At 48.4% G+C, this 16,817-nt stretch overlaps 3 protein-coding genes across 4 annotated transcripts; all 3 read left to right on the forward strand.

Annotated features, from left to right (window-relative positions):
• The first annotated feature begins 70 nt into the window (after positions 1-70).
• On the forward strand, positions 71-7,765 carry Fam221b (family with sequence similarity 221, member B). 2 transcript variants are annotated; one of them, XM_005400988.2, is made up of 7 exons: positions 71-160; positions 1,792-2,467; positions 2,996-3,139; positions 6,547-6,657; positions 6,831-7,028; positions 7,205-7,324; positions 7,690-7,765. In XM_005400988.2, exons 2-7 carry the CDS (start codon positions 1,792-1,794, stop codon positions 7,725-7,727), a joined length of 1,287 nt encoding a protein of 428 aa, XP_005401045.1. In that variant the 5' UTR covers positions 71-160; the 3' UTR covers positions 7,728-7,765. The 2 variants fall into 2 exon arrangements, with proteins under 2 accessions (XP_005401045.1, XP_005401044.1); XM_005400987.1 differs by lacking the exon at positions 7,690-7,765 and adding an exon at positions 7,478-7,683.
• A 3,620-nt stretch (positions 7,766-11,385) lies between these two features.
• On the forward strand, positions 11,386-13,608 carry Hint2 (histidine triad nucleotide binding protein 2). The gene is made up of 5 exons (XM_005400995.2): positions 11,386-11,535; positions 12,806-12,946; positions 13,045-13,149; positions 13,253-13,325; positions 13,432-13,608. Exons 1-5 carry the CDS (start codon positions 11,455-11,457, stop codon positions 13,521-13,523), a joined length of 492 nt encoding a protein of 163 aa, XP_005401052.1. The 5' UTR covers positions 11,386-11,454; the 3' UTR covers positions 13,524-13,608.
• A 218-nt stretch (positions 13,609-13,826) lies between these two features.
• Spag8 (sperm associated antigen 8) lies at positions 13,827-16,802 on the forward strand. The gene is made up of 7 exons (XM_013522937.1): positions 13,827-14,665; positions 14,754-15,495; positions 15,619-15,790; positions 15,955-16,000; positions 16,075-16,189; positions 16,302-16,364; positions 16,475-16,802. The coding sequence occupies exons 1-7, from the start codon at positions 14,628-14,630 to the stop codon at positions 16,643-16,645; spliced, it is 1,347 nt and encodes a 448-aa protein (XP_013378391.1). The 5' UTR covers positions 13,827-14,627; the 3' UTR covers positions 16,646-16,802.
• Positions 16,803-16,817: the final 15 nt, after the last annotated feature.

The following is a 16,817-nucleotide window of genomic DNA, read 5'->3' on the forward strand; positions in this document are numbered from 1 at the left end:
CGAGCAAGTTCTTTCAGTTCTCGGCACCTGCAGCTCGGCTCCTGCAGCTCGGCTCATCCACAACCAAGAGCGTTCCCTCCCCTGAACTAACACTTGCCCCCTCCAACATATGGCAAGATCCTGACCTAAGGACTTATAACATCCAAGCCAAAGCCCAGAGGTATGTAGTGTCTCAGTGCCCACCCCAGCCTCACTGAGTCCCTCCTGTCCCTGCATGGCTACTTTTCATCCTTACCCTCCCCATCACACAATTCCCTCTTTTCACTCCTCTCCTCCCACCCTCTGGTTCTCTATCTTCAGATACATTTTTGTTCTAGCTGACTCTGGCCGCCTTCTGCCCCATTACCCTGCCTTCGACCCTAACTCCCAACTTCCCCTCTGGAAAGGCTGTGATGACTTCAAGAAGGCTCTGATGAATTTAAGAGATCTATCTAGTATCTCAGGAGCACGGGAGAACATAGGGATAAGAAACAGTTAAGGCAGGAATTCTCTGATGGTGCAAACAATGACAGACCTTGAATGCAAGGGCCAAGAAATTTGGACTTAATCATTTAGGCTGAGCCACTAAACGTTTTTAAGCAAGGGATGGCAGCGTTGGGTTTGCATTTTGGAAAGATCTTGGTCTGGTCAAGATGAAGGACTAAATCTTTTGGACATCCTTACAGGATAAATTAGGCATACTCCCTCCCCAGAGCATCCTGCATTTACTGAAGCACCTCAGTTCATTTGTGTTGTCATTGTTAGTTAAGGTGTCTCTCCCAAACTCCACTGAGTCCTGTGCTTAACACAATGCCTGAGTAAAAGTGTAAGATTAGGCTCTTTGTATGTTTCCTAAATGAATAAATGAATGGATGAACTGATTAATAGTGATGAGGATGGCTATGGAAGGGTAAAGTTATTACACAACCTAAGCAGAAGATAATGAGGCTTTCAACAAAATTGGAGGGAAAGGAGCAGAAAGAATGCATTTTAGGAATATTTAGCAGACCTTCTGCCCCATTATCCTACCTTTGATCCTAATTCCCTTACCAAACTTCCCCTCTGGAAAGTCTTTGATGAGTTCAAGAAGGCTCTGAGAAATTTAAGAAGTGATATGTTCTTGGTACCTATTAGAAAATGGGAGCCTATAGACAAGGAGAAGACTAAGATAGTTCCCAGAGTTTAGTTTTGATGCCTTTGGGACACCAGTTAGAAATGTCCAGCAAGAAGTTAATGTACAAGGGTTAAAAGAGGTCTGAACTGGAAATATGGAATTAGAAGTCAGCAGTGTACCACTAGAAGTAGCTGAAGCCTTGAACATGAATGACAAGGGACAGTGTATGTGGTCCCTAGACAAAAAACAGACTATAAGCAGGGTCTTGCCTTATGCATTTTGGCATTCTCCCACTCAGGAGCCAACCCAAACTTTGGAATGTTATTTCCAGTTTCTGGGACTCCATAGCCTGACCTCCAGGGTGCCTAGTACCCTACTCTTGGACTGACCAAGTACCTGGGTTTGGACTTCCTTCTGGGGCATGGTTCTCTGCTACCATCTACTGATGGGATTCTGACTACTTCAGCTTTTCTCTTTAAGCACCAGCTCCCTAACAGCTGAAGGCAACATGCCACATGAGATCTGGGCACACAAGTGAGCCTCCTGGTATCATACACTGAGACCCAAAACTCTTGTGTCTCATCTGCAATAAAGCCTTATCCGAATTCCATAACCCCCTGTGAACCCTGAGCTCTGCCCCAATTTGAGGACCTCTCCAATCCCAACCTAATAAAGCCTGTACCCTCTTCTACCACTAGATGGAAGCAGATGAGACCACAGAAGAGCAAGATACCACCACCATCATGGATGCAAAAGAACACCCTTCATCAAAAGACCCCTCTGTTGAAGACTTACAGGCACTCCCTACCTCTGAAACCCCCTTGGAGCCTTCTATCTCCCAGATCCCTTTAGAGCCCCTTGCTGCTGAAACCCCTTTAGAGTCCCACACCTCTAAACCCCCTTTGGTGCCATCCCCTTCCCTGACCACTTTACTACCCCAAGCCTCTGAAAGTCCTCTGAAGCCTTCCATTCCCATGACCTCTTTCGAAAAGTCCATCTCTGATATCCCTTTGGAAGCCCCTACCCCTGAGACTGACATGTCTGAGGTCCCAGAGAAACACCTTATTTTTCTGCCCGCATCAGTAAATCATGCTTCTGTGTCTCCCTCTGATGCTTTGAGGGAAAACCTCCTCTCTGAGTCTTCTTCCAAGGAGGTCCCATGGATGAAGGGGTCCTCTCACGCCCCTGAATTTGAGCACCTTCCAGAGCACTCCCTTGCAGGCCCTTCAGCCCACATATACACGGACACATCTGCAAAACAGCAGGAAGAGGCAGAAGAAGACAAGAACGTGGTGGGTACCAGTGACATCACTGCTCACACAGCCCAGCCTGGACACCAGCCACGCAAGAAAAAGGGGAAGAAAGGAATTATCCGTAATTACTCTGCCCTTCTCCTATTACTGTCGCTGGCCTAGGAGGAGGGATCTGGGTTATTCTTGGAGCTGTCCATTTCTCTTAGGTCTTTCGTTTTTTGTTTTTGTTTTTTGTTTGTTTGTTTGGGGCTTTCAAGGGGTTGGGGTTTTTTGTTTGTTTGTTTTGTTTGGGATTTTGTGTGTGTGTGTGTTTTTGTTTGGTTTAGTTCTGTTTTGCTTTTGATTTTTTTGAGACAGTGTCCTGCCATGTAGTTCAGACTGGCCTTGAATTCATGGCAATCCTCCTGCCTCAGGCTCCCATAGCTGGGATTACAAGCATGTGCACCGTGCCTGGCTTTTTTGGTTTTTTGAGACAGGTTCTCAAACTTGAACTCATTATGTGTCACAAACTGGCCTCCAACTTGCAGCAATCCTACCTCAGCCTCCTGAGTGTGGGATTACAGGCATGCACCGCCATGCCTGACCCCTCTGTCTTAGTTTTAGAGCCTCTTCACATCCCTCCTTGGTTACTCAGCCCCTTCCTTCCTAGGTTATACAGGCCACTCAGTGGTCCCTACTAAGCAGGCAGAGCTGGTGGAGATGGCTAAGGCAATGCACAGAGAACAGTTTGGTGCTCAGGTGAATCATCTTTTCCAATGGGAAAAGGATGCAGCCCTGAATGCCATCCAGACAGGTGAGCCCAGATGGCATTTCAGACAGGTGCCTGTAAGAGGCCAGTGGACATCATTTAAACCAACAGGATCTGGGAAACTGCCTGTTCAATGAATAGTTGCCCTTGTGGAAATAGCCATGCCTCGTGCCTAGAATCTGGAAGGGAACCAAGGAGGCAAGCCTAAAAATATCAGTATGGGCTGACAAAAGGGATAATCATATAAATCCCAGGTAGGGGCAGGTGGCTGCACAAAAATTTGTTAAGACCCAGAGGCCAGCCCTCAATCCAGGCCCAGATAGGCTGCACCAGACAGATACTGAGGTAGAGGTGGCCTAGGATCCTGTAAAGTCTCCAGGAGACTTCTTGTCTGGATATGGCAAAGGGCCTTGGCTCCTTTGGTAGAATTCTATTAAAGGCTGTCACCTGCATGCTGGATCTGTGATCACTTGGGTACCCAAAAGGTTTGAGTCTTCCCACTAACGAGAAGAGCTGTGTTACCTAGGCCTACTGAGTCTTAAGTTTCAGCCCAGATGGTCCTGCTAGTGGCATGCTGTATTTGTCTGTATTCCTGTTGTGCAGATGAGTTGTGTCAACAGTGTCATCCTGTATGTGAGCATGTCTGCCTGTGTTACTGAACTTCACATCTACAGGGATTACTAGCCTCAGTAAGAAGGCTACCCTGGCCTGCTATAAGGATTCTGGGGTATCCAGACTGAATGATGTTACTGTTTATTTTGGTCTTTTGTACTTCCTTTTCCCCTTATCATGGGAACAGAGCTATGTCAAAAGGACAACCCAGGTGGTTCCATATCCTTTCCCTAGTCTCATTCAGGGACTCTCTACCTCTGGCCAAGAAAGTCGCAGTGACCTCATTTGTTTCTCTGTTTAATTCAGGCACCGAAATGGCTTTTTCTGCTTATTTTAACATCTTCTGTTATGCTTGCTTATTTTCTTCCAAATGTCAGATCTGTTCAGCCCATCATTTCTCTTCTTGGACTCCTATCTGCTTCTTACTCTTCAAGGCCATTGCTTCTCTTTTTCTATCCCTCCCCTTCCCCTCCTCCTCCTCTTCTTTCTCTTCTTCCCCCTCTTCCTTCTTCAATTTGCAGGTCTTCACTTTCCTGCTTAAATAGGAGCTTATACAAAATTTAAGTGTCACTCAATCTGAACAAAGATATTTGAGGTCCCCTTTAATGTTAGGGAACCTTGAGTCCTTGGAGAGTGAAGACTCCATAACAGTGTATATGATGTGTAGAGAAATGTCAAATGTAAGTGTTTTAAAAAATTCTTTCAACAAACATTTAATGTGCTCTGGCTCTGAGCCAGTTGTGGAAGTGGTGGGGCTGGTAAGATTTCAAAGCCAAAAATCCGTCAAGTAATTTGCACTCTAATGAGCAACACCAATAAGTACAAGGTCAATTACAATTCATTTCAATAATTGTTATACTCAGAGTGCTGCAGGAGCAAAGAAAAGGGGCACTGAATCTTGGGTGCTAAAGGAATAAGCCTTAGAAGGAAAGACTGCTCAGCTGATATCTATAAGATGCTGAGAAGAGGTGGCCAACTCCAAGTAGAGTAAGGTGAGATATGACAAGACAGGGTATCTTAAGACACTGTAGCAATCAATGCATGATGCTTGGTGCATAGAGAAAGTAAGAGGGAGTAGCCAACTCAGCTCTGGAAGAGAACAGTTATGGAGGCATATCTGTGCCAAACTAAAGAGTTGGGATTATATTCTGAAGGCAACTGAGAATCACTAAAAGATTTTAAATAGGATAGAAACATGAACAGAATTGTGTTTTTGGAAGATCACTCTGGCAATAGAATAGACTGGAGAAAGCCAAGGTAGGAGACAAGGAGACTATACCAAGAGGCCCTGGTAATCAGGTAAGAAGTAGGTAGGAAGAAAAAAAGGACAGATTCACAAAATGCTAACAAAGTAAACTTGACTATTGGATTGTTGGATTATTACACACGTTGGATGTGTGTAATAAGAATGGAAAATGTCTGTACCGACACCTCAGTTTTTGGTTTAAATAGTTGATTAGATGCTGGTGCCTAAAATAGGGTAGATGCTAGATAAATGTGTGATGGATGAAGAGAGGGCAAAAAATGAAGACTAGGTTTGGAGGGAAGGCTGAGGATAGAGACATCCTTCTTATAAAGACTGCTACATGTCGTGTGGAGACATCTAGACACAAAGAGATATTATCATACCATTGTGATTGTGGAATCATTCAATTGGACTGCATTATAACCAGAGTGGTGGCCAGATAATGTTTTCCCCCACTAGTCTTTGTCTACTCATAACAGAAAGGAGCCTTGGAGTCAGGGCAGAGAATGGAATCTACAGCCACATCCAATTTTCCTCCCTGAAAAGCACTGAATAGAATGACAGAATAGAATCCAAGGTCTACTTCCAGTCTCCTATTCAAACCCTTCATCCACTGATTCCTATACCAGTGCTTAGACTTGATCTGTGGGCATGGACTTTTATCTATGAATATAAACTCATGTTCACCTCCGTACCTCATCTGCTTATCCTTTGTGTCTTGCTGTTCTAGACAGAGTTCAGAACTCCTCTAGTGGAATCCTGGCTCCCATCCACCCCCATTGTGACTCTGCCTATAGCTGGTGCTCTCAACCAAACCTCCGTGCTATACTGGGCACTTGTACTGCAAGCTCTCAGTATCACAATCAAAGCAGCCAAGCCAAAAGTCACATCTAGATAGGCTTTAGATCCTGAAAAACTATGGGTAAGACAAGAATACCTGGCCTGAAGCACAGAACTATGAACGGTGATCCTGCCTGGAGTCAAAAACCAGATTCTTTCTCATTTTCCTATGGGATGCCAGGTTTATGCCTGCCTGGAATGTTGGGTCTCTCTTCTCTCCTGAAGGAATTTGCTATTTATTCAGTCAGGCAGTGTATGTTCTCTGAACATCTATTCTGTGCAAAGTCCTGTGCTGGGATTAGAGATATTGGATGAAAACATAAGTGTTTCCCTGAGGAGCTCATAAACTAATGGGAACACAAGTGGACAGCCTATTACCATGTACTGAGTGTGAGGAGTAGCACAAGGAGCTATAGAAGGCAAGAGGAGGGGCCTGGCAGACAGGAGAAGTCAGGGGCAATTTTTTTGGAAAAGGTGAGTCCCAGTTGAGATTTCAGATGTCAATAAGAGTCCTGCAACTACAAGATGGAGTGGATCCTGGGATAGGAAAGGAACTGAAGACAATTAGGGGACGATAAGAAAACCTTGAGGAAAAAAGTCTAAGGGTTAGAGGTGAGGGTGGCTGGGTGGAGATTAATGTACATGGGGGTAGTGGTGAGCCCCACCCCCATCCCAAAGGATAGGTCAGAACACCTGGAGGAAGCTTAGAACTTTTCTCTCATTTTCCACTGTATATTCAATCATCTGCACTTAGGTCTCTATATTGGCTGGCGCTGTCCACATTACCTATGGGACTGTTACCGGATTGGGGATGAGTCCAAGTGCTTTTGTGGACACTTGCTGAAACAACACCAGATCGTCTCAGGTATGGGAGAGGTGACAGTCTCTCCAGAGTGGAGTCATAGCTGTACTCTGTTGTGTCTTGGGATGTATTGGGGGGTGGTCTCAGTGCAAGCTACATTGGCAGAGGGTGGGGTGGGGAAGACCAAATGCTATGAGGTTCTGGTCAAACCCTACCACCCGCCGCCATTCCCATAGATATATCTGTGCCCTGCACTGTGGGCCAGTGCCGCTGCCTCATATTCTGCTTCATCCCATCACGCCCAGAGGAGGTGGGTGAGTTCTGGCTCAGGAGACGAGCCACCTTCAATCCCAAGGCCTGGAGGGCCCAATGTCGTTGCAAACACAGCCACGAAGACCACGCAGCCAATGGAGCCCATCCCTGCAGGCATCATGGTAACTTCTAGCGCAAGGAAAGTGCTGGGGTGGGAAGAAGAAAAGTAGAAAATGCAGACTGGAGACATGGACAGGGGCTGAGAGGAGACACACTGGTAAGGAAGAGAAGAGAATGTAGTCAGTCCATAGGGATACCCCAGCTCCCTATATTCTTCTCGGTTGTCCCTTTGTCCCAGGCTGTTCTTGCAACTGTTTTGAGTCTAATTTCCTCTGTGCGGCCTGTGACCGGCGCTGGGAGGAACATGCGACTTTCTTTGAGACCGAGGAGACCCGACGACGAGGAGGGAGGCCTCAAGGTGAGAGAGCAACCTTGGACAAGGGCCATCCCGGCACCTACAGTCAGAAGGCCAGGCAGAAAGGCACTCCCACCCTCAGCCCTCCCCTCCAGCACTCCTGCACTCCTTCATTCCACCCTCCATATCCCTTTCCCACACTGGTTTCCAACCCAGGAGCAGACTATGTGCCTTTTGCTGAGATGCCGGTCCTCCGAGAAGCCATCATCAACAACCCTAACTTTGAGGCCCTCCAGGTGCAGGGGCTTTCTGGTCATTCTAGTTCCCATCCAAGTCCCCCTGCACTTCCTGGCCCATCTGGCCTCCAGCCTGGCCCCAAATTTGACCCACATACCTGACCCATTCCCTTCTGTTCTTCCTTCCTCCAGGGACACACGCTGTCAACAGCTGGCACAGGCCTTTCTGAGCCTGGTCACATCAGCAATAAAGTGAAAGTAACTAGAATCTGACCTGGCTCTGTATGTGGCAGGAAAAGCCACAACCCAACTGTAAGACCTTAGAGCCAGCCCTTACTGGGGGCAAGCAACAGCACCCACGAGCAGGATAAAGGGTGGGTCCAGCATCTGTAACCATCGCACCCACATTTAAACTGCTGGCTCTGACACAAGAAGTAGAATGGCTTCAAGGAAGCCTTCAAGGAAGTTAAGAAGGGAGGGAATTGCAAGGATAGAATGACAAGTGATTTTTGGTATAGCTGGGGCTTTACCAAAAGCCCCAGCCTTTTATAAGATCAAGATTGAAAAGTACCCATTGGATTTTGCAACTAGAAATTCTTTGGAGACCTCAGAGAGTGCAGTTTCACACTGGTACAGTGGAGGCAGAAGCCAAACAGCAGGGAGTCTGGAGTCTCTTCAAGAAGCTTAGGTGTATCACCAGGCGTGGTGGTGCATGCCTATAATCCCAGCACCCGGGAGGCTAAGGCAGAAGGATCACTGGGAGTTCAAGGCCAGCCTGGGCTACATATCAAGACCCTCTCTCAAGAAAAAAAAAAAAAAGCAGCAGCTTAGGTGAAAGGTTCAGGAGAGAAGTGTCAGAAAATATCTAGAGAGACAGAGACCTGTAGAATCAAGGAACCATGTCCTTAGGAAGGAAAGGGGAAGAGACCAGTAGACAAAAAGACCTTGAAAGATGCAGAATAGAACTAGGGGAGATCCCCAATGAGAAGATCCCAGAGGGACAGAATGAGGTCAAGGCAGAGGTGAAGGGATTTGCTTTGAACTAAAGAAACATCACAGCTGGCTGAAGCAGGAAGATCACAAGTTCAAGGCCTACCTGGGCAACTGAACAAGACCCTGTCAAAGAAAGAAGAGGTGAGAAGGAAAGGAAAGAGGAAGCAAGGAGAGGGCAGTAGGGGGAAATTATTTCCTAAAACCAAGAAGAAAGCCTGGAGCCTTTATTAGGCTTTAGGGAACAGGAAATTGTGGAAGTTCCCCTGTGAGGACCAAGAGTGGGAAATAGGAGACAGGAAGAGAAAGGTGAAGTTTGGAGACGATTAATGTAGGGCATTTAAGAAAGTCCTGGTCAGTTTAGGATACAGTTAGAAGTGAGAACCAGTTAGAGAAGAAAAGCAAAAAATTTAGATTAATGGGTGGTGATGGGAGGGTGTCAGGAAAGATAATCAGGAAAATAAGGCAAAAGAAGTAGGCATGAGGATATGGAGAGAGTGGGCAATACAAAAGGGAAAGTGATGCCAGGAAGCAAACAACAGATGAAAAAGGAACAGTAGTCTCCAAGGAGCCCCGGTAGCAGGTGCAGTAACATAGAGAGGACAGTCAAAGCCTGTACAGCTTCCAGAGGACAGCAGCTGCTGGAATAAAGATCTGAAGCCTTGGATCTGCAGCAGAGCTTGTGCTCGGAGCTCCCCCATAGGGGAAGTCCACAGACAACGCTGAGTGGAGTAGAGTCTTACACTGGTGGGCCTTGTGACTCTAGGGCAGCACTTTCCCTCGCTGGGTCTGTTTCTGGACCTGCTAAACAGGAATAATCTATGTTGCCTGGTCTCTATGGGGCTCCAAAGAATAACCAGCTTCAAAGTGCTTTGTACTCACTATCCCTCCAAGCTGTTTGCCTTCGTCTTCTAGAACTCAGCTCCACTATCCCCTACCCTTATCCAAGGCAGCTCCAGGGTCTCCCGGTGACCCAGAGACACAGAGAAAAGGCCATTCTCCATTCCCTTGCATCTAGAGAGGCATCTGCCTTCTGAGGCGGGGTAGCAGCCTAGACTTCAAGGACCCTAGGGAAAATCACAGGCTCAAACCTCAACCCTTTGGAGAAGGAAGGACTTTCTAATAATATAGCTACAGAACAGGGATTTGCTAACTGTAGAAGTGAAGATCTGGAGCCTTCTCCAACACTGGTTCTGTGTACCATGGTAACATCCACCTAAATCAATTAATAGTCAACAGTAGAGGAACAGTTACTCTGATAAATCCATTCAAGGAAATAGTATGCAGTCATTACTAAGTACATTTACATAGACTATGTAATAATGAGAAACTATAAGTGGGAGGATAACAATAAGTTAACTATAAACTATAAGTGGGAGGATATCCCATACATGTTATCCTATATTATGAAAAGAAATAAAACAAATTTATTCATTCAGCAAGTATTGAGCATTTATATGTGTCAAGCCATGTGTTTAAAAAACAAAACAAAAAACTAATTAAAAAAACAAAATGTCAGGGGTGGGGGAATATGATGTAACCCCAGAAATAGGAGGCTGAGGCAAGAGTGCCAGTTCAAGGCCACCCTGGGCAATTTAATGACTTAGTGAGAACCTGTCTCAAAGTAAAATTAGAAAAGGGCTGGGAAGCTGGGCATGCTGCCAAACTCTTATAATCCCAGCACTCAGGAGGCACAGGCAGGAGGACTGCTGCAAGTTCAAGGGCAACCTAGGCTACATGGTGAGATTCTGTCTGGAGAAAAAAAAAAAAGGGGGCTAAGGATGTAGCTCAGTGAAAAGGCCCTGGGTTCAATTCCCAGAACTAAGAAAAAAAACCCTAAAATACAGTGGTAAATTATCCTATATGTTAAGCATCAAACTAAATCTTACCTGGTCTTAGTATCTTTGTGACACTATGTTTTAGATGGGTTTTGTTTGTTTTCTTTTTGAGACAGTCTCACTATGTACAGGTAGTTCAGATTGGCTTTGAACTCACCTCCAACTCACAGCGATCCACCTGCCTCAGCCTCCCAAGTGCTGAGACTACAGGCGTGGGCCACCACCCCTGGGTGATATGTCAAAAAGAAAAATACCAGCAGAGCAAACTTGGCTCAAAGAAAATGCCGTCGCACATCCCCTTTTTTGCAAAGAACATTGGATATCTACTGCCTTTGCCTTATTACAAGTGCAGCAAAGATATGACGCTCCCATCCTCGCCCGATCTGCAAAAACTACCCTGGACACACTGCGTAATATTTAATCTATGGAAAGAAGGTGTTAGTTAAACCATAAAATTAAGGAGGAGTTGTCCTTTACCATCTTTGAGATGGCGAAGGGTCTGAAACTGCCCTCGGGGAGAACACGCTGGCCACGGACTGCACCGAAGGCAAGCCTCGGGCGCCGGTCACCGGTGGACCCGCGCAAGCCGCCCCTGCAGCGGTAAGGGCGCGGTGCCCTCAGAACCCCGCCCTCCTGGCCGACGCAAAGGAAGGGTCTAAAGTACAGGTGGGGGCGCCACGCCCCTTCCTCTAGCCAGAAGTAGCGGCCAGAGCTGTAAAGGAAAAGCCCAGAACAAGACAGCCCCGCCACTCGAGCCTCAAACTGAAGCCCAGGCTGTGCATCTCAGCCAACTACAAGAATGTTACTATGTGGAGTATGTGGAAAACATACTTCCACACTGACTGGAAGACGAAGCCGATAGAGTGGAAAATTGGCCCTCCGTTGGCAGAAGCAGCCAATGGGATGAAAAGATTCTGCCTCTAACGTGGCAGCGGAGCCAATGGGACTAATAGTGCCCAGGAGCGTGCTCCAATGGGATGGCAGGGCGTGCGCAGGAGCGTGCTCCAATGGGATGGCAGGGCCCGACCAGGTGGACCAATGGCCACCGCTCTCCAGCTACCTAATAGCCCACCTCCCGCGGGCCGCTGAGCAGCGCTGGTCCGGTCGGCGACTTCCGCGGCCCAAAAAAATGGCTGCGGTAATGGTGCTGGCTGCCAATTTGCGCGCGGCGCGCAGAGCCCTGACGGCCGCGGGCGCGCGAGGGGCGCAGGTGAGAATGGCCGCGGGGGCGAGGACGGGGTCCCGCAAGCTCCTACCCCCTCAGAGGTGGGCTCCCGAGGGCGCGCGCAACCCAGCAGCCTCTTAGAGCCGCTGCCCCTCAGAGAATCCAGCCGTGGGACTGTGCAGGGGGTCGGACTGGTGGCGGCGGGAGAAGTGAGCTAGCCACGACCGCCAGTTCTGCACAGGCCTGGCGCCGAGGTCCGGTCAAGTGGGCGCAGCGGCTGCGCCTCGCGCGTGTCTGAAGCCTCGCGGGCCCGGCGCCTGCTCTGGGCAGCCCCAGGGCCCCCTGGCAGATGCTGAGCTTTCTATTCGCGCAGCCAGCCTTCTGCCCGCCTCGGCCCTCTGGCCTTATAATAAGCACAACCGTTAACCTTTGATCCTCACCACCTTCCTGAATCGACTTGGGAGTCAGAGGAATCTAATTCACGCCATCCTTTCTCCTTCAGTGTGATGCACTGACTTCAGCCTTCTCTGAGTTCTTAAGAAAGTGGGACAACTCGACCTCCAATCCCCTGGAGCTGAGTGCACTTAGTTGAACTCATACAGCGCCACTGATTGACGTTTCTAGAGTTAAAAACCCACAGGAAGATGTCAGAAGTGACACCCAGATGAGGGATCAACTGATGTCAAACAGGGCAAATGCAATAAAATAAAAATAAAAGAAGACTTAAAAGATCAAAAAGCAATGATATAAATAAGTGAAAATAAACAAGGTGGAGTATACAGGAAGAGCTTCAACCCAGCTTAATACATAATTCAAACTACCCCTTTATTTTATTTTCTTTATTTTTTATTTTTTTATTTTTTATTTTTTTGGTACCGGGAATCAAATTCAGGACCTTGCACTTGCCAGGCAGGCCACTGAGCTATATCTCCTGCCCCACACCTTTATTTTCGAAGCTGGAAAAAAAGATTTATTTGAGGTAGTTTGATGGTAGAATTGGAACTGGGACCTAAATCTTGAGGCACCCATTTTGGATCCTTTCCCCTGAACAATACTAGATTTCATAGACACATTAGCAGGAATCAGTTGGACATCTGAATCCTGCATAGTAACACTGCTTGTTATCCAGACAGACCCAGTACCATGTACCCTACCCGCTGATGCTGTAACAGTGAAATTCAGGAACTTTTCACTTGGGTGGGAACCACTAACACATTCCTAGAAGGATGCAGTTAATAACTACCAGAGCTCAGCCCCAGCTAAGTACACGGAGACTGCCAGCTCCTCCCTTTTGGTGTGTCTGACCCATCTTCAGGTCCGAGGAGCTGCAGGTACTACTGGCGGGAATGAAGTGGCCAAGGCCCAGAAGGCAGCTCCTGGAGGAGCAGCCCCAACCATCTTCTCTCGGATCTTGGACAGAAGTCTCCCAGCTGACATTCTGTATGAGGACCAGCAGGTGGGGTCCCCTTAGGGCCCAGCCCCCTTAGGAATTTCATAGATACCATCTGGCGTGATAAAATAACACAATGGTCTCTGTCCTGTCACTGCTCCCAGTGTCTCGTGTTCCGTGATGTGGCCCCACAGGCTCCTGTGCATTTCCTGGTTATTCCTAAGAAGCCCATTCCTCGAATTAGCCATGCTGAGGAAGAAGACCAGCAGGTGGGGAAATCGGTCCGCGGTTGCCTGGGAAGAACCATGGACTAAGCTAGAGGTTTTGCTCCCTATGAATGAAGCTACCTATGTCCCTCCCCTCTCCCTGTAGCTTCTAGGACACCTCCTCCTTGTGGCCAAGAAGATAGCAAAGGCTGAGGGCCTGGGAGATGGATACCGACTTGGTGAGTGACTTGGGCCTCTCACCTGTGAATTCCAGCTCTTCAATGTAACTTTCATTCTTTGACCTCTCCCATGACCCTGACCCCCTAACCTCAAGCTCCATTTCAGTGATCAATGATGGAAAGCTGGGCGCACAATCTGTATATCACCTACATATTCACGTACTTGGAGGCCGACAGCTCCAGTGGCCTCCAGGATGAACCTGCCAACTGAGCAAGGAGCCCAGACCTGAATGTGTGGATGGGGAAAGGACTCTGTGATGCTAATAAATCTATTCTCCTTCAATTTTGCATCCCTGTCTTGAATAGTCAAAAGATTTATACCACAAGAGGAAAGAAAACTAATTTGGGGCCGTGATTTCCCTTGGCAATGGGCAGAGACTGGGAGGCTGGGGCAGCAGGATTCCAAATTTGAGCCCAGCTTGGGCAACTTAGCAACTTAAGGAAGATCCTACCTCAAAAATATATTAAAAAGGACTGGAGATGTAGCTCAGTGTCAAGGCCCTAGGTTCAATCTCCAGTGAAAAAAATTAAAAACAAATACAAAGGAGGGCCATCAGCGATTAAAGAGATCAGCTGATGTCAAACAGGGCAAATGTGTTACTTGCTTGTTGATCTGCACATGATATGTGGTCCATCTGGGCCACACCTGCACAAAAGTAGCAACAGGAATGAGCTGGAAGGAGCAGGAAAGGACTGAAACCCAGATGGAAGACATGCTCCATCCTGGCCCTTACCCAGAAACCAGACCAGGTCGTACAGGTTATTGGGAGAAGGGCGGGCAGTGTAACAGTCTTCTACTGGAAAAGTAATCACATACACACACACACACAAGCTGCTAGACCTATATTGATACTCCACGTCTCCCCGTTTTTCACGTATTTTCATCTCCTTAAAAAAGAATTAGACTTCCCATTCCCAACCTTTGAAAATGAACTAAGCATACTAAAGGGAGGGAAGCTACTATTGCCCCTCCACAAACAAACCAAGTAAGTTTTTGTGTGATGCTCTAGCCCTGTGCTTGTCTCCGAAGCATCCCGGTAAACAACCACCTTAGTTGCAAAGAATCACGCTCCGGCCTAGAGGGCGAGGCCTCAGTCCCGCGGAACCTTAAAACTGCGGCCGAGGCGGAGTGGAGTCCGCCCGGAAAGCGGACTGGACTCTCAGTGAACGCCCGAGTTTAAGGCTTCCGCCCCGCAGAGGGCTTGCCTCCACCCCGCCTTCTACACCCGCCCAGCTTTAGTTCTGCGCAGGCTCCTGGGGCTATTACCGTCTCTATAGCAACCTGGTAGCTGGACACAGAAGATGGAGACCAAGGAGTCTACACTAGGATCGCGGTCGCGGTAAGAGCCACAGGCGTAAGGGGACAAGGAAGGTCAGCGCACTTCCTGCTACTCTCCTACCGGCCTTGACGCATTCCTTTTCTTTCAGAGCTTTAGACGTACAGTCCAGCCCCGAAGGACTAACGACTACCTCGGAACCGTTTCCTTCTTCTGACATCGGTTCAAGGTCTGCCCTAACAGCTGCAACCGCAGCAGCTGCAGCGGCTGCACCAGCTGCTGCAGCCGGTGCAGCCGCTTCCACCAACAAAGCAGCTGCGTTATGTTCAGAGACCCTAGAGTCCCATTCTGGGTTCATGGAGCCCTCCTCTGACAGTCTTGGGGCAAAACGTGCTGGATCCCACCAGACAGGCCTTGGGAGCCTTGACTTTGAGCCCACCTATGTTTCCTGTATTGCTCAGGATCCCTGTACAACCGACCTTGGCTCAAGCTCTGGCCCTGTTCCTGCCTCCAGCTCTGGTCCTGGCAGTGGCTCTGTCCCTGGCTCCTGCTCTGGTCCTGGCCATGACTCAGTCCCTGGCTCTGGTTCAGGTCCTGGCCAAGGCTCCTGTCCTGCCTCTGGAACTGGCCCACGCTCTGGCCCTGGCCCTGAGGTTAGCCCCAGCAGTACTCAAAGGTTCAGAAATCTCAGGTCAGATATGCTCCCCGATAATACCTCCTGGAGTCCCCACTGCCACTGGGAGCCTCAGAAACAAGCAACCTGGGAATTTCTGCAAGTCTCAGAACCTGGTGCCCGAGGGCTACGGAAACTACAAGAGGTTGAAGGAAAGCCTCAGTTTCACTATGGACCATTACCACGGGGCCAGTGCCTCCTCCATAACTGGGAGGAAGAGGTATTGTTTATTGCTTTCTCCCTTTTCAGGAAGGCTAATCCCACCTTCCTAGGGGAGCGAATAGTTTATGGTGAAGAAAGGTACTAGAAGGAATATTATAATCACTCCACTTGGGGCCCACAGAGAGCCACCAATCACCTGGATCAAGTCCCAAGCTTGAAAGATGGCTCTGAGAGTTTCTTCTTCCGACACGGGCACCAGGGACTGCTGACCATACTGCAGTCACCTGTGCCCTCCTCCACCACCCAGAAAGACTCATATCAGCCTCCAAAAAACTTCCATCAGCCTCTTAGAGGTATGACGCATGAGAGAACAAGCCACGATGAGTCCATCAGGGAGAAAAAAAAGAATTTCTGGCAGGACTGGATTGTTTGATGGATATAAAGAAAACTCCCAAGATTTCCCTTCCTCTTTTCAAATCTGTTTCTTAACCAGACCCCCTACTCTGCCCTCCCACAGGGAAGCGTGAAGCCATGCTGGAGATGCTCCTGTACCACCAGATCTGGTGAGACACTGGGGAAGGGGGAGGGGAGGAGAAACCTTGGGAGAATGGCCTTGACAGCCCCCAGGGCTGTGCAGTGAAGAGGTGCAGGCAGAGCAGGAGCCCCCAAGGAAGCTCTTTGAGGTCGAGTCAGTGACACATGATGACTACCGAGTGGAGCTGCTGCAAGCAGGGCCTCCTGCCCCAACAAAGGTGAGAACCCATCCCACCCTACTTCTTCAGCTGGACTCTGACAGGAGGGCAAGCCCAGAAATTGTGAATGAGGGCCAAAGGAAAGGAATTATTCAGTATCTCTCCCTAACAGCCTCATGACTACCGTCAGGAGCAACCTGAAACCTTCTGGATACAAAGGGCACCACAGCTACCGGTACGTGAGGGTGGGCTAGGTATTAGAGGTAGGAAAGGCGGCAGGGCAGAGGCTGTTCTGTTGTGGCCTGAGGGAGGATGAGATCTGTCCTCATCCTGGCACTTCTCCAGGGTGTCAGTTACATCAGGACACTGGACACACCATTCCGGAAGAACTGCAGCTTCTCAACACCAGTGCCCTTGTCTCTGGGACAGCCTTTGCCGTATGAATCTGACAGCTACCCCCACCAAATGGGTGAAATGTCTTCCCTTGCCTGTCAGGGAAGGGGGCAGGGGTACTGATGAGGAAGAAAGGCTGCTGTCTAACTGTTGAGGGGAAAAGTAGAACATGGAATTTGGAAGCTGTTTTTGTTTGTACTAGAGAAGTGGGTGGGGAACAAGTTAATCTTCTCTGTACTTGATGAAAGGACTTCACATAAATGGTTCTCCCTCATCCCAAGTCTGCTTTCATTGA

The sequence above is a fragment of the Chinchilla lanigera genome, unplaced genomic scaffold (assembly GCF_000276665.1).
Source record: "Chinchilla lanigera isolate Chin_1 unplaced genomic scaffold, ChiLan1.0 scaffold00071, whole genome shotgun sequence".
Taxonomy (NCBI): Eukaryota; Metazoa; Chordata; class Mammalia; order Rodentia; family Chinchillidae; genus Chinchilla; species Chinchilla lanigera.